At 52.4% G+C, this 15,828-nt stretch overlaps 4 protein-coding genes across 4 annotated transcripts; 1 reads left to right on the top strand and 3 right to left on the bottom strand.

The window, feature by feature from the left end:
* Window positions 1-1,513: 1,513 nt before the first annotated feature.
* Window positions 1,514-2,880, bottom strand: QC764_211080 (uncharacterized protein; the record flags this gene model as incomplete). Its single annotated transcript, XM_062944813.1, has 5 exons — window positions 1,514-1,524; window positions 1,581-2,096; window positions 2,152-2,501; window positions 2,590-2,689; window positions 2,829-2,880. 5 exons carry the CDS (start codon window positions 2,878-2,880, stop codon window positions 1,514-1,516), a joined length of 1,029 nt encoding a protein of 342 aa, XP_062803682.1.
* A 1,159-nt stretch (window positions 2,881-4,039) lies between these two features.
* Window positions 4,040-7,129, bottom strand: QC764_211090 (uncharacterized protein; the record flags this gene model as incomplete). Its single annotated transcript, XM_062944814.1, has 3 exons — window positions 6,520-7,129; window positions 4,349-6,458; window positions 4,040-4,290 (listed from the first exon to the last, which is right to left on the bottom strand). The coding sequence occupies exons 1-3, from the start codon at window positions 6,688-6,690 to the stop codon at window positions 4,040-4,042; spliced, it is 2,532 nt and encodes an 843-aa protein (XP_062803683.1). The 5' UTR covers window positions 6,691-7,129.
* A 164-nt stretch (window positions 7,130-7,293) lies between these two features.
* RAD16 (DNA repair protein rad16) lies at window positions 7,294-14,064 on the bottom strand. Its single transcript, XM_062944815.1, has 3 exons — window positions 10,726-14,064; window positions 7,960-10,609; window positions 7,294-7,894 (listed from the first exon to the last, which is right to left on the bottom strand). The coding sequence occupies exons 1-3, from the start codon at window positions 10,766-10,768 to the stop codon at window positions 7,684-7,686; spliced, it is 2,904 nt and encodes a 967-aa protein (XP_062803684.1). The 5' UTR covers window positions 10,769-14,064; the 3' UTR covers window positions 7,294-7,683.
* RAD7 (UV-damaged DNA-binding protein rad7) lies at window positions 11,349-14,331 on the top strand. Its single transcript, XM_062944816.1, has 4 exons — window positions 11,349-11,675; window positions 11,739-11,780; window positions 11,849-11,876; window positions 11,944-14,331. Coding segments are annotated over exons 1-4 (1,881 nt in total). The 5' UTR covers window positions 11,349-11,673; the 3' UTR covers window positions 13,753-14,331.
* Window positions 14,332-15,828: the final 1,497 nt, after the last annotated feature.

Below are 15,828 nucleotides of genomic sequence, written 5' to 3' on the forward strand. Positions count from 1 at the left end.
TTTCAATCCAATCCTCAAAACGGAAAAAGAAAAAAAGAAAAAAAGACAAAGAAGAGAATAAACAAACGTATGTGGACCTTGGATTTGCGTCCACTGTTGACTTTTGAAGCTGAGAGAAAAATGCAAAATGCCCCTACCAGTAAACCACTTGGTTGTTGTTGACCCCCATCCCATCCCCGCCGAAAACAGACAGCCTTCCCTCTTCAATGTCCGGAACCAAAGGTAAGGCATGGAGGATTAACCAGCCAACTTCAGCCACAGTCCCCTCCACTCGTCCATAGTGTAGTCGTGCCCTTCCATTGTCTTTTCTCCCATGCTACCATGTCTCAGACACAGAAACAATGCATGCATGTCTCGCCAACTACCGCCATCAACCCTCGTCGGCGTCACCGCTGACCAGTTGGTCGAATGCTTCCTCCATGCTCGCCAAAGTGTACCGGGTACTGGAATGCAAATAGCGAGGACGTCGTGACAGGCAACCGCCGGCGGGCCGCAGAGCGTGGCGTTTGCCTGTGTAACAAACCAAACAGACATGTCTCGGGCCCATGCATAAACTCCGCCCACACGGGCTTCGTACCTGGAAAGAAATAAACTAGTTAGCTCCGTCAGCTTGAGACACGATAGGTTGCCTGCTCTGCCCTTTTGGCGACGGAATCAAGTCAGCAGTATGGAGGTATTGCCAAAAACGAGGGATCCATGGGGACGAACAAAGACGCTTTGGGTTGCCACTTGACTTGAAAGTTTTTTTTTTCTGTTTTTTTTTTTATAAAAAAAAAACCGCAAAAAAAAACCAACACGTTTGCACCACTGGGGCCATGGCGATACTTAATGCACGTGTGTCAAGGGCGTATTATGCTGTGTGGGTGTGTAGGTGTCAGGAATAGGAAGATGGTGATGGTAATCGCAAGGACGCATTTACATGTCGGAAAAAAAGGCTGTTAGTTTGTGGTGTGTCACGGATCAAGGCTGGCTGGCTGGCTGAAGTTGATGTGTTTCGTATCATGTCGACTACGTAATGAAATCCCCCGGTCTGAAAACTGCCGCCGTGCTTTTATGCCGCTGCTGCAAAAGTCGTCACGAAATTGAGATGCCGATGAGCCGTAGCAAAGAGGCGGAAAAAAAAGTGATAGTACAAGCGAGGCTGTCATCCAAGCGGAAACTCGATAGGATGACGGCGAATGGGTAGGCCCACCCCAAAACAAGTGTCGACCAGTGCTGCCGCAAACCGGAGAGTGCCAGTCCCAACCCCTCAACCCTCGGAACTGTCGAAAGTCGCAACCCAGAGAAAGGCTAAGAAGTAAAAAGATCTAGAACCCTAGAGGCTGCCAAGACGATGTGCCGAATAAACAGAGGCCGTTTAACCCTCCAAGATTTGCCGAAACTCCTGCTGTCCGAATCGCGTTTTAGGATATCCGATTTTTCCCCAGTGCCAGACGCGAAAAAACAAGAAAAAGGAAAGAAATCCCGTGCTGCGAAGACGTCAAATGCCAGAGAGAAAAGGGATGCCCGATACTTAGCGAGCGCCTAGAGAGGACGAGTCAGTAACTGGTTGTCGAGGGGAGGCGATCAAGGTCCATTACCGTAGGGATCACGGCTGTCGCCGCGGGGAGCAGCGTCGCCATAGCCGGCAGCGGCAGGAGGAGCGGCGTCACGAGGACGGGAGTCGCGCTCACTCGGACGATCGTAGCCACGGTCAGCGCGGTCACCACGGTCGTAGCTGGGACCACCCCGACGGTCATCACCGCCACCACGTCCGCCGCCATAGCCACGATCATCACGGCCGGCGTAGCGGTCAATGCCACCACGGCCACCATAGTTGTCGTCACGCTCGCGGCGGTCATACCCGCGGTCATCACGGTAATCACGGCCGTAGCCACGGTCATCGCGATAGTCACGGCCACCGCCGCCGCCGCCACCATAGCCACGGTCGTATCCACGATCAGGGGCCCCACGGTCGTAAGCGCGGTCATCCCCACGATAACCACGGTGAGAGCCGCCACGGTACGAGTCGTCTCCACCACGGTAACCACCGCCGCCATAACCGCCGCCATAGCCACCACCACGACGACGGTCATCAAAACGACCACGGCCATCTTCTGGTCTAGTTAGCCTTGATCGTTACACAGATGATGGAAGGAACTAGATACTCACCGCGCTTGGGAGGACCGAAGTACTTGCCCGGGGTGGGAGTGCGAGGACGGGCGCGACGAGCCTTCTCAATAGAAAGAGTGCGACCCTCAATCACCTCACCACGAAGGCCATCAATCGCAGCCTCAGCCATTTCGGAAGTAACCATCTTGACAAAGCCAAAGCCACGGGACTCGCCAGTGTGGGGATCCTTCATGATCTGGCACTTCTCGACCTCGCCATACTTCTCGAACAGACGGGTAACCTCGGCCTCCTCGAGACGAGGATGGATGCCAGTGACGAAGAGGTTGGAGCCAGGATTGACGGCACCATCTTCACCCTTCTGGGAGTTGTTATCACTCTTAACCGGGGCGCTGTTGGACGACGAGATCAATTAGCGGGTTGGCTCCAGACGACGATGAGAAACTCATGTTCTGTCTAAATAAATCGAGACAAACATACCGGTCGTTACCGTTGGGCGACATGGAGCGGCGACGCGACTCGTGGCCATCATCGCGGCGAGGAGAAGCACTGCGGTCTCGTTCGTAGCGAGGAGCCTCGTCTGTGTTAAGAGAGGGAAAAACGTCAGCGATGATGCTCCTCTCGATCCTAGTCGGAGATGATGGAGTGGAAAAGAAGCCAGGGTCGACGCGCGCCACACGAGACGCGATCGACATCGATTGATATCAGCAGCGACTTACCATCGAAACGGTCGCCATTGGCGTTCTCGTAGTCCATCGACGTGGTCGCCATCTTTGTGCTTGTTTGTGTCGTGGATGTGAATATGGTTGTGTTCTTGCGAAGGGAAAATAAGAGAAGGCCGCTGCAAGATTTTTGGTGGAGTTTGGGTGCACTCTCGGCGACGGAGAGATTTTGGCTTTGGGGGGGGGTGGGAAGAGAAAAGAGAGCGAGGGAAGGTTTGGTTCGGCCCAGAGCGCGCAGAAGGGAAGGATGACGGGACAGGAAGAGCTCTGAAAAAAATGGAAATTATCAATGCGCAGCCTGGCTGCCTGGGGTGCAAAACTGCCAAGACCTGGAGTCGCCGCAAAGGGGGGATTTCGTATTCTCTACGCCTTGTTAGGCCCTGTGGAAGTGAATTGCTCTTCGTTATCGATAGCAGAGTTTTTCCGCAAACAAAAGAGGGGAAGGATTTTTAGGACAAGATAAAGGTCCAGAGCGAATCAGCAAGAACGAAGGAGGTCATGCGTGCCAATTAAGACATCCTGAGTGAATAGAAGAGGCGACAATGGCCGGTTGCAACAAACGAACGGTTCGATGTTTGCCTCTCACCCTCTTCTAGTTGTTACGGTCTAATTGCATATCTAGCCTGGGCAAGTGAACATGAACTAAGCCAAGAATGGCCTAATCAGGGCGAGCTTGTCTTGAATTAACTTCTCCACTCGACCCCAGATCTCGGATCTTATCAATCTCGAAAGCAAAGGGCCACAGTCACCTCACCCGACAAGAGCAACACCGTGAATAGCAAGTGTCATGACTCGTGATTTCCTGAGACTTGCATAAGGATGCTGAGGCCTCCTCGTGATGGATGGTGGTCATGGAGGAGGGATGTCAAAGTAACAACAGCAGCCAACAGAGTGAGTGGCAAATTAAAGAGTTGTCCTCTCCATGATTGGACAACCCAAAGCAAACTCAAGCGCCTCTCTCCCACTCTTCCCTCCAACTTGTATCACCACTCACGGAGCTCCATGCATCACACGAGGCTGCGTGTTATCATACAAGCTCGAACAGCTGCAGCTTAAAACAACGGCGGCACGTGCGCGGATGCCGCAACACGCACCTTGATCGCAAATTTTGTACCCGGAATGAATGTTGTATACAGCTGCTTGAAGCTATACTATCATGGCCCTTTTCAGTCTTCGTATGCCCTCACATAGACACTAAACCCAGGTCCTCAAAGGTCCTCCCACCCCTCATCATCATACTGCTCACCAGTAGAAAGATCCCTCATCAGCACCAACTCAACATCAACCTCCCCAGGCTCCCTCTTATCCAAAAACTTCAATGCCTCCACAGCCTTGCCTCCGCATGCCCTCTCCAGTGCCAAGAAGGCAAAGTGCCCCCCAACCACCGGTCTCGCCATGAACCAAATCCCCGGGAACCCTCCATTGCCCTCTGTATCATACAAGTCCGTAAAAGGACGATCTGACACCACGTTAGCAAATACACCATCACATGCAGTGGAAAGAGGAGAAGAACCTACCAGTCTCAGTCTCATTCACCCACCTGGCCACACTCGTCAGAATCTCCGTCCTCGTCTTCCGTCCCGTCACCGCCGCCGCAAAAAACTCCCAGTCACTCTTCGTATACAAATGCCTTGAATCCAACGGCAGCCCATACTTTTGCAGAACCGCATGATACCAATCGCTCTGCATCTGGTAGACCTTGTCAGGGATAAAGACATTCTCATCCTTTTTAGACCCGTAAGCCTGTTGTCCAAGTGGTATCTGACTTTCCATCCTCGGCTGCTTCCCACTCTTTCTCCCTCCTGTCACCGAAGATTTGTTCTTGTCCGAAACATGGAAACACAACAGCGAGTCCGCATACAGGTTGTAAATAGTCGTCCACGATCCATACCAAGTGTACGCCAGCTTGGCATGGGTCCCATCCCTCGAGATGCCATACTCCTGCCACTTCTCGATATACTCCCCCGCGGTCTCCCGATAAAACTTTGCATCCTCCTTTTCGCCCACAATATCCGCAATCTCGCTCATGGCTTTAATCCCAATAATCCCCTTCAGCGCCAAGTTCGTCTGGTTCGCCAACCACCCCGCAAAGTCATCCGTGCAAAGCTGATTATGCGGAATAAGCGACTCCCTGACCAAGTAACCCGTCCACTGCTTCCAAAGCTTGTAAGACCGCGACAACCACTTCTCCGCCGCCTTGGGCGTAGAGCCAAGCTTAGCCTCCCCTCTGGGTAAATCAATCCCATACTCATCCACACTCTCCCACCACCTCTTCGCCCCCGGAGCCGTCCTCATCCCCTCCGCCCCCTTTGGCCTCATAAACGCAGGATCAGTATCATACCTCAGCGCATTCGCCAACGCCAACCCCATAATCAACATATTCCCACACTCCTCCACAGGCATATACTCATCCCTCCCATCCGGATGCCCCGTCGCGTTCGGAAAATGTGCCCCCAGATCATGCATCGAATAGTCGTTCGGATATTGCCCGCTCAGCTGGTGCTCCAGCAGCGGCTCCAGCAGATACGCCAACCACCTCGGGTTGGTATACAGGAAGAACGGAAAGGCCGGGAAGATCACATCCACCGTCTGGAAATTCCCATTGCTCGAAATCTCCTTCAAAAACAAAATCGGGTCCTCGGGCGTCCCCGAAAACTGCGTCGCCCCCAGCACCTGCCTCGCGCTCAGCGCAGCAATATCCTGATACTCCCTCGACCCAGACTCATACGCATCCCGTGCCAACGCATCCGAATACTCCCCCGCCAGTTTTGCTGCAGTCTCAAAGTCATCAAAATGCCAACCCACTAATTCATCCGCATCGGTAAAAAAACTCTGCCAAAGCGGCCTCATCATCGTCAACCCCCTAGCACTGGCAAACTGCACAACCGGATCCTGCACCAGCGCCCACGTAAACCTCACGCTCTCCTCCCTTTTCTCACACTTTTCCTTCCCCTTCCCCCCATCAGCCAACTTAAACCCCTTTGAAAAAGCAAAAACCGGCTCATCCTCCATCACCCTCCTGAACTCCCCATCCACCTCATCCCTCAGCTCCCCCCTCTCCGCAAACAACCCCCTCAGCAAAGCACTAGTCCCACTCTGATACCTCACCCCGTTCTCCCCTCCCGGGGCAGAAAAGTGCAAAGTCCCCCACTCGGCCCGATCCCCAAACTCGGTCAGCAGCTCCTCCCTCTCCCTCCTCACCTTCCAAGTTTTTATTCCTGTCTTTGTCCCATTTTTTGTCCCCTTTTCTTCCCCGGGAGGAGATTCAAACATCTCCCACCGCAAAGTATTATCCCTGTTCCCCGTCACCCACTCCCCATTCACATCCGTGTACAAATCCAAGTCGTCGCACCCCGCAACAAAAACAGTCATGTACCCCGCCGGAATGGCCTGTCTCATCGTCGAGGAGGGTGTGATAGGTGACAGGAACGAGAGCGTAACTAGTACCGAGGATTCTCCACCCGCCGCGGGGATGGAATAGCTCAGGTTGGTGGTGGAAGCATCAAACGTTACGCCGAGATACTCTGGATACGCAATCTTGTGACGTTTTGTCGACAAAGAGTCTTGCGGCCGGCCGAGGAGGGGGTAGACCTTCCCCGAGGCAGAGGCCATGACCGAGAAGCCGACCTACACACCCGTTGGTTTAGTAGCTTGTGAGGGGGTTGGAAAAAGGGGGGGGAGGACGTACGTGAGCACCAGTCCAAAACATTGGCCAGTTCTCCCATGGTGCATCACGGGCGTGGTATAACCATGTACTCAGGTACGGGTTCCGGACGATAAGCGGGACGGTGTTGGGCGTGAGTGTTGACGCGCTTGCCAGACCACTGGCGGCCAGCAGGGAGAGGTCGAACAACCGCATTTTGTCTGTCCCCTGCTGATGGCGGAAATGCTGGTCGGGTACGGCTACCGAAGGGGAAAGGTGGGGGTTTTAAAAATGACAAAAGAGTGTTGATACAAAATCACGGAGGAGGAGGATAGGGTAGTCTTCAATGGCGGAAACCAGACGGGTGCCGCCAATATGATACCACCGGGCGGCGGCCCAAACCAACTGAAAGAAAGCGCTGCCTTTACCTGAGCCCTCGGGGGAAACAGAGCAGCAGTAATGACTCGAGTTACCACCAGGAATCAAAATACAAAACCGCAAGGTCACACAGCAAAATAATAGCAACCATACACATACAGAGTAGAACGCATTGCAAGAATAAAACCAAACCCCAAAAGCAAAACAGGGCAGCGAATCCTTAAATCCAAGCTCCCCACGCCTGTAGGATGACGCCTGTTTCGAGATGCCCCTCTTCAGATGAACAGGGAGGGGGGAGCCGGTCGTCCAATTAAGCAACTGGTCATGGGGCTTCCACAGGGATGTTGCCCCATTACCCCGCAAGCTCCGGGACCCATGACGGGGCAAGCTCCCGCTGTTGCATGAAGCTGTTGTGTGTCATTTGTGGGGTCCGTTCCAACTCTCGGGTCCACGATGAGATCAGACAATGATTGTGCTATTGATAGTGGGCTATCTGTATCTGATTTCAGCAGAGGCAACTCTGCCCAACAATGTATAAGGTAAGTCTCAGCTGGCGTATTCTCCCAAGTATGATGATAAAAACACACACACGCATGCCTCCCAATATTTCCTAATAACATGAGCTAAATGCGCTCTGTTTTCCTCCGCTCGCTAACACATATGACTCCTTTCCCAAACCAACGCTGGTTTTATTACATTATATACAGTGGCAGGTGACACTACAGCAAAGCCAATGTCAGAACGACAGGAATTGTTAAAAAAAAAAAACCCCCGACAAAAGTAGCCCATGTGATCATAGTTGATGGTTCCTGATACTCGCACAAAATCCAATCAGCTGCCACGGAACAAGAACTGCAGGTCCTCTGGACTCAGCGAGTCCATGGCGGCATCGTCCGAGTTGATAGTCGAGTTGATCATGTTGGTCTTCTTCTCTTGCAGGAGCACCATGCGGCTCTCTACCGAATCTTCGATGCACAGTCTCGTGATCGTGCAGGGTCGCGTCTGCCCGATGCGGTGGCATCTATCGGCGCTCTGCCACTCACTGTGATACAACAGATTAGCGGGTGCCATGTGACAAGCTCAATGGTAACGAAACAGAGTACTTACGCTGCGGGATTCCACCAGGGATCGACAATAAAGACGCGAGACGCCTCTGTCAAGTTGAGCGCTACACCACCAGCCTTGAGCGAGACGAGGAAGCATTCTACATCCGGATTGGTCATGAAATGATGAATCGAAGCCTGTCTCTGAGCAGGTGTCATGCTACCATCAAGCATCACAGTGGTGATACCCGCACGGCGGAGACGCCACTCGATGAGCTGAAGCATGGTTGTGAACTGTGAAAATATGATCGACTTGTGAGAGGCATTGTCCGAGCGCAGCTTGTGGAGCTCGTGGACCAAAAGCTCAATCTTGGACGAGGACGTCCAATTCTCCATCTTGATCCGGTTGATGATCGAGGACTTCTTGACCATGGTCTCGTCCTGCTCAATCTCGGGCTGCTCAAGATCAATCGAGAGGGGAATGTGGCATTGTGGGCAGTTGGGCTCCTCTGCCGAATTCAGGTAACTCTTGACACATGTGCGGCAGAAGTCATGCTTGCACCTAGATCGGATGGCATCCTCCGCAGTCTCGTCGCATATGGCGCACACGATGACGTTTTGGCCGCCCTCGCTGTGCTTCTTCAGGAGCAAATCCGGGTGATCAGCGACCTGGCGCATCTGCATGATCAAGCCGAAGATATTGGCATAGTTGTTGAGGAGAACACCGGTGGCCACATAGGTATCGAATTTGCGTTGACCGTTGGTCATGATCGAGTTTGCGAAATCGTTCTCAGCTTCGCCGAAAAACTGACGTTCAACATTGATCTCCTTCACAGGCAGCTCCATCGAGTCGGTGTGGTCCTTTTTGAGCCGACGGAGCATGATTCGATCCGTCAGGACGCGCAACTTCTTGAAGGCCTCGGCGCCCTCTCCACGATTCCCGTACTTTTGGATCGGGTTGAGCAGCTCCTGGTTGAAGACCGAAACATGCTGCATGCCTCCATGCTTGCACTCGGTGCAGCGACTGTCCTCGTCCATAGACCATTCCATTGTCTTACAGGGACAGTGCTTGCATAAATAGCATGCGAATGGACGGACATTGAGGAAACGAATCAAGGAGAAAAACTCGCCAATGCGATTTTGCAGAGGAGTCCCGGACAAGCACCATCGGTATGTGACCTTGAGGGCGAAGCACGCCTTGGCTGTCATCGTGGTTCTCGTCTTGATGGAGTGAGCCTCGTCAAGAATGATGCGGTGAAACTCGGTCTGGTGGATGACAGACTTCTCCTTGACAAGACCTCCTTGGCGCTTAAATCCCTTTTCTTGCTTGCGGAAGACCGACTCCAAGCTGTTGTAGGACATGATGATGACATGATACTTCTTAATATCTTTCACCTTGATGTTCTTGGACTTGGCGTTTGTGCCGTGATAGACAAGCGTCTTCAGTGTGCCGTCGGTATAGGATTCAATCTCAGTCATCCATTGCATCAGAGCAACTGGAGGGACGAGCACCAGTGTCGGCTTTGGCTGCGGGAAGTCGGACATGATGAGGGAAACGGCCTGGATTGTTTTGCCAAGGCCCATCTCATCACCCAGAAGGCCCCCCTTCCACTCGGTCTTTTCCATCGCCTGCATCCAAGCCAATCCCTCAAGCTGGAAAGGCTTCAGCTGGCGAGAAATGGACGTTGGCTGCGCCGCCTTTCCAGCCTTCAAAATGGGCATATTCTTCAGATCCTCCCACATTGTCGTGAGCTCGGGGTGATTTTTCTCAAGACGACGACGATCATTCCTAACACGTCGAGAATTCGCATAAGATCTGTAAGCGCGTCGATTGGCCATGGCTGTGCGAATAGCCGAATTGCCCCTATTAGTTGGGGCTCCAGCGGTGCTGCCAACTTCAGACGCGATGTTGCTGCCATCGTCGTCGCTAACATCGTCGGCGGTGCCATCAAAGTCGTCTTCAGAGATCTCGCTCTCACCTTCAGCCACGTTGAGATCGTGGTTCCTGATTGGACCGGTTGGTGGTCTTGCTGCTCGCGTCTTGATCAACGGAAGAGAGTCATCGCTGTCGACCTCTTCAAAGTCGTCATCATCCTCGTCGTCGTCGTCATCCTCTGAATCTGAAACGATGGCGGGTCTCTTAACACCCACTCGCGTCTTTGATGTTTGTGGAAGAGGCACCTCCTCATTCTTCTTCCCATAACGGCGAACGGGTGCACGTGCATGTGGAGAAGTGAGCATGGCCTCGGTCTTGCCCTTAGTTAGACCGGCTCGCCGAGATCGGGGTTTAGCCTTTGTTTGGAGAGAGGGGATCGCGAAATTGGCAGCGGCAGCGTCTTCCTCCTTCTGCAACCTCCGCGCAAGCTCAGCATCTGGGGAATAGTCCGAGAGCTCTTCCTCACTGTCCTCGATGACATTTCTCTTGCGCTTGGGTGCGACAGAGTATGGGTCGTCTTCGGGGACCTTTGAAGGTCTAGCACGGGCTCTCCGAGTGGTAAGTACCACCTCGATCATCTTCCCTGGAACAGTCAAGGGGGCCTCGGTAGGTACTGGCGTCGCAACATTGCTAGTAAGCGGCGTCGAATATTCACTTGCCGAGGAGTAGGCTTGGGGGGTCGGCGAAGCAGATGATTCTGTGCTCAGAGCCAGCTTTTTGGCTGGGGGTTTGCCTCTTTGCTTGACCGAGGGGACTGAGTCGGGCAGAGGGGACGCCGCTGAATATGACTGTTAGTAGAGGATTCCGGGGTCGTTTAGGGGTCTTCAAGATTGGAGCCATCTTTGCCATTACGGCGTAGAATTGTCACTTGGATGTTAATTATTGTTTACTTACCAACAATCTCGCCGGCTGCGAGCGACCTCCTCGTCTGTACCATCTTGAAGTACCAATGTTGATCCGAAGGTGGAGGTGTATTTCTGACGAAAGAGGGTACGGTTTTGTGGGTTGTAGGATTTTTGATGTCCGCAGGAGAGAGATTTCACAAGAAAACAATAGCGGCTTGATACTCAAAATTTGTCAGAAGAAATCGGTTGAGTTGTGCAGATGAATAGGTAGGGAGCGGGTTGTCAATCAAGCCCCTGATCAGCGAGCTTGAAAAGTGCTCCCACCACGGTGATCTGGGGATCAGAGTAAAATGGTGTGCACGCAGTCTGCGCCGAGGAAAGGGAGGAAAGGGCCACCAAGCAACAAAAAGTCCACGGCGATAATTGGTCAATGAAAACCTCGTGGGACAATGGAGGCAGTGAGAAAGAAATTTATTGTTGTCGCCACCTTCAGGAGGTGAAAGGGCTGCGCTGTGCAAGCTAGAGGCGGGAAAAGCTGAGAGAGCAGCGCCAGGTGCCCAGGTAGGGGTTCAGGTTCGCGTTTCCATCTGACACGAAAGCACATGACCTGGGCCTTGATTGATTTGCTGGAGCTTTGCTTTTTCTCCACGCAATCCAGGCAGCAAGAGGCAAACCAGGCAAGGAACGGCAGGAACGGGAGGAGCAAGTTGGCCTTCTTGGTTTGACTTTTTGTCTCGCACGGTCCACTCGCCCCTTGCTGCTCTCTCCTTTTGGAGTTCAGCTCCAGCCTTGGAATCAAAGTCAGGTGCTTTGGCGTCAACAATGGGGGCGAGTTTTAAATTGATTTTGCCCCTCTTCGCGTCTGTCGCTGCATGTCGCTTTATTCCCAATTTTTACCCTGGGACGATCTAAACTCCAGGCTGTCAGGTCGACATTCATCCATCTTGTTATAGCTTCCCTCCCAAACAGTCGCAGGCAAAGCTTCGAGATAGCCAATATGTGAGTATTGCCTATCTTATCTCGCGCCATCTTGAAATCAACACCTTCTAACATGAGAGAAAGGTCCCGACAGACTCGGACGGTTGGGCGCCGTATTATGGGCCCGTTAGTATTTTTTGGTCTTGTAAACGGCGCTTGCAAAGGTCATGTTAGCTGACAGATATCTGGTGCAGACAATCGGCCTTGACGGACTTTTTGGCTGTAAGTGGTCGCCCCTCACATCTTGAGCCCCAATTTAGGACAGATCAAACCAACTAACTGCCAACAGTCGCATAACATTTCGGCAAACCAAATCAGACTTGATGCTGAGGCTCGTCGTAGAGCGGCTGCCCAGGACAACCAAGAAGGTCAAGGTGATGCTGCTCAACAACAACTCTTGAATGAGAATGGCGATTTCGACACCCCGTCACCGGAATCTGACGAGGACCAGCCCGTTGTGGCATCTACCGGTCGAGTAACAAGAGGAAGAAGCGCAGCCCAGGCAACCTCTGAAGTCGAGCGGCGAAAAAAAGAGAAGGAAAAACACGCTATTGATAAGATCAAGGCCAGCAAGAAGTTCCAGAAACGTAAGCGCGATCCTGACGCTTCAGATGACGACGACGACGACATTGTCCGCGCGCTTTTCAACGAGCGTGCGAAGCCTCTACCGGGCCAGATGGAGAACTGTGCCATCTGCAACACACGGTTTACGGTAACACCGTACTCCCGCAATGCCCCTGACGGAGGCTTGGTCTGTTCACCCTGTGGAAAGGAGCTTGCTAAGGATGATCCTGCTCCCAAGAAGAAGACCAAGCGTGCCAGCGGAGGACCAGTGGGCGCACGTCGCCAGACCCAGAGCAGGATTTTGGATGGAACATACCACGTCGGCGGCAAGAGCCTGATGTCTTTGTGCATTCAGACTTTGGCAAAGAACATTGATCTTGCCGAGGATTTGGGTGACTTGCCACCCAAAATTGTAGACAAGATTGCTCGAAAGCTATCCAAGCACCGTCTTCTCAACCCCACGACACTCAGCCTGTTCTTGAAACCAAGCAACCAGGGAGTGCTCGTATATGACGGCGCCAAGCTCAGTGCGGACGACTTCTATCGCATCTTCCATTCGGTCCCGGAACTCAAGAAACTCAAAGTCCGCAACGCCATCCACTTCAAGGACGAAGTGGTAGAGTATCTCGTCGACCGCCATATCGTCCTTGAAGATTTGTATCTTCACGGGTGCAATCTCATCTCCGAAGGGAAATGGATCGAGTATCTTCAGAAGAAGGGTCAGCCCCTGCGATCACTTCGGGTATACTGGACAGACAAGCATTTTACGGATGCTGTTCTTGCAGTTATTCCCACTGGCTGTCCCAACCTCACCCGCCTCAAAGTCTGCCACAACCAAGCAGTCACCGGTGAAGGCCTGAACCACATCGCCAAAATTGCCACTCTCCGCCATCTGTCCCTCGACTTGCGCGAGGCAATCCACTCGGATGTATACGTCAAACTCTTAACCGCCATTGGACCCCAGCTCGAAACACTGTGCTTGACCAGAGTCCCCGAGCTAGACAACACAGTCCTCGACGCCCTCCACATGCACTGTCGCAATCTGAAGAAGCTCCGCATCACCGACAGTGAGCTCATGACCGACGCCGGATTTGCCCGCCTCTTCACCTCAACCTGGTCCAACCCCGGTCTAGTCTTCCTCGACCTCCAGAAATGCCGCCAACTCGAATCAACGAAACCTCGCGAGAACCCCGACGGTATCGGCCTTTGCGATGAAGGGTTCAAGGCCCTGATGGCGCACTCGGGCAAGACGCTCCAGAATCTGAACGTTCATGGTTGTCGTCACATTTCCAGCAAGGCGTTTGAGGAGGTGTTCACGGCGGATAAAACGTATGAGAATATGCACAAGATGGAGATTTCGTTTTGCGAGGAGGTGACAGATTTTGTGGTGGGGTGTATCTTCCGGAGCTGTCCTAATCTGAGAGAGCTGAATGTGTTTGGGTGTATGAAGGTGAAGGATGTGAGGGTGCCGAAGGGGAAGATTTTGGTTGGGGTGCCGAATGCGAGGGGGATGGTTATCGAGGGTGAGGATTGAGGCGGTTGGTTGGGCGTTTTTGCGGGTTTATCATTTGGAGGGCCAGGATGTTGGAGTCTTGTCGTGCTTTTTGTTAAGCTTTAAGGAGTCCACATCTGTGGCTCTAGATACCGGGGCCTTTTCGTCAAGCTCGGGTTGTTTTGGTTTCGGTTCATGTTGGGCGTTTTACAGCGATGATTTCGATGATATTCTCGCTGGTGTTTTGTTAGTATCCTCGATTCGGCGGTTTCCTTCCTTCCTTTTGGGGGTACCATGGTTATCGGGTCATCGCGTTTCGAGCTACGGTTGTTGTGTTAAATCGGAATGGAGCGCAGATTGCTTTCTCACAAGAGCGAACAAAACAAGGAAAGAGGGGGGAGATGAAGTTGATTTAAGCTTACTGTACATTCTTGTTCATCACCTAACTAGTTGGTCAAGCTTATCTTGTCCAAAGCCGACGATATCCTCCCCTTTCCACACTCCCTGCCTTGGCCGCCAGCCACGGGGACGTGGAGGAGGTAGATCGACCGTTGAGTTGGGCCGTGAGGTACGTACCCGGCCGGGTTTAAAGATATGGGGACCAGGTCTAGGGATAGAACGGGAGGGGCGGCGCTCTTGTCGGTCTGGGGAAGGTCTAGGGTCTACTGCTGGGGAGGGAGGGTTCACCTTTTTTTTTTTTTTTTTTTTTTTTTTGGCTGGGAAGGAAAGGTGGAAGATAACATGGTATTGTACATAGATTAATTAATACGATGGTTTTAATGAATGTCATGGTTGTGTGACGGTGAGGGTGGTGTATTTTACGTTGCTACTCTTGAATTCTATTACCTTGATGAGTGTAGTCTGAATGTCATCTACAAGGTCAGGTTGTCCGTGTTTTGGGGGGTTGGTGATGGGGCTCGGGTTGCACAGGAGGGGGATGTGTTGTTGCTCGTTGTTGTTCTCCTCGTCAACAAGGGGGGCTTTGATGTCCATCATCACCTTCACATGCTGGTCATTGATTCGAGATTCTAGATCGTTTGCTCCGATGTAGGACGTGAAAAGAAGAAGATATCATGCCATTTTCACATGTATGATGATGAGTGGTTGACCGAAGCAGGATGTAATGATGATGATGATGGAGCTGGGTGTTTACTCCGTAATTCAATCCCACGTGTAATTCACATGTTTCGAACCCTTCAGATGTTGTTTACTGTCTCTCTCTCTCTCTCTCCCCCGCCCCTCACCGGCTATTGAAGTCTTGTGCTCTTCGACTGTAATTGTTCATGATTCCCTCCGATTCTGATACTTCCCTTCTTCCGAACTATTCTCTTCCTCTCGGTTATACAGTCGTGTTCTTCATGATTGTTCAATACCACCCTCAGATCTCGTCATCGAGAGTGGTGGTTCGTCACCTTTACCCGAAATCTACTGAGTCATAAATATGTGACTCTTTACAGGGTAATCCGCTGTGAAGCCTTACATGCTTTACATGTGAAGGGATTCCGCACCTCCCATCTGTAAGACTTTACCGAGCGAGGTAACCAAACCGGTAAATATCCCCCCTCTCCCTCGGGTACATGGTATTTCACATACATCCCACATCTTTCCCCATCCCGAGTAGTACCCGGAGTAGATGGATGGTGGATAGTCTGGCCTTCAACAGCCATCACCCCTGAATGAACCCCAACTTTTTCAACCCACACTTCCCCCGCCAAGCTCCACATCTTTTTCCCGTGGGGAATTGAATGAATGTTTATCCATGACACGAACCCCTCCACATATCCCATCAGAGCCGCAACTTGTCCAGACCCGGGAAGACCCAGCCACCACCCCGCTTGAGTCACGAGCTTTTTCTTCGGCCTCGATTCTCGGGAGTGTCTTTTTTCCAATTGGAGGCCTTGGGGGAGTTCAGCATACCCGGAGTTTTGCCACGGGTTTTTGGATATTCGGGGTTTGTGCGTGTGTGTGGTGGTTGGCTGGCTGGCCGGCCGAGCACACCGAGGAAGACCCCAATCACTCACCGGGCCGAGGGAGTGCCCCCAGGGCAAAGCAGCCCCCCCCCCGCGTGGCTTGCTGACGACAGTCACCATCACAAAACACGGGGATGGTACCCTTGCT

This window comes from Podospora pseudoanserina, chromosome 2, assembly GCF_035222485.1.
Source record: "Podospora pseudoanserina strain CBS 124.78 chromosome 2, whole genome shotgun sequence".
NCBI lineage: Eukaryota > Fungi > Ascomycota > Sordariomycetes > Sordariales > Podosporaceae > Podospora > Podospora pseudoanserina.

Bases quoted from the DNA above. Each gene is read 5' to 3' on its own strand.
- RAD7 (XM_062944816.1), top strand. The intron at 11,781-11,848 runs GTTAGTATTTTT...TATCTGGTGCAG, and splicing joins GGGCGCCGTATTATGGGCCC to ACAATCGGCCTTGACGGACT. The intron at 11,877-11,943 runs GTAAGTGGTCGC...AACTGCCAACAG, and splicing joins CCTTGACGGACTTTTTGGCT to TCGCATAACATTTCGGCAAA.
- RAD16 (XM_062944815.1), bottom strand. From the start codon at position 10,768: ATGGTACAGACGAGGAGGTCGCTCGCAGCCGGCGAGATTGTTG. The intron at 10,610-10,725 runs GTAAGTAAACAA...AGTCATATTCAG, and splicing joins CGCAGCCGGCGAGATTGTTG to CGGCGTCCCCTCTGCCCGAC. The intron at 7,895-7,959 runs GTAAGTACTCTG...GTTGTATCACAG, and splicing joins CCCTGGTGGAATCCCGCAGC to TGAGTGGCAGAGCGCCGATA.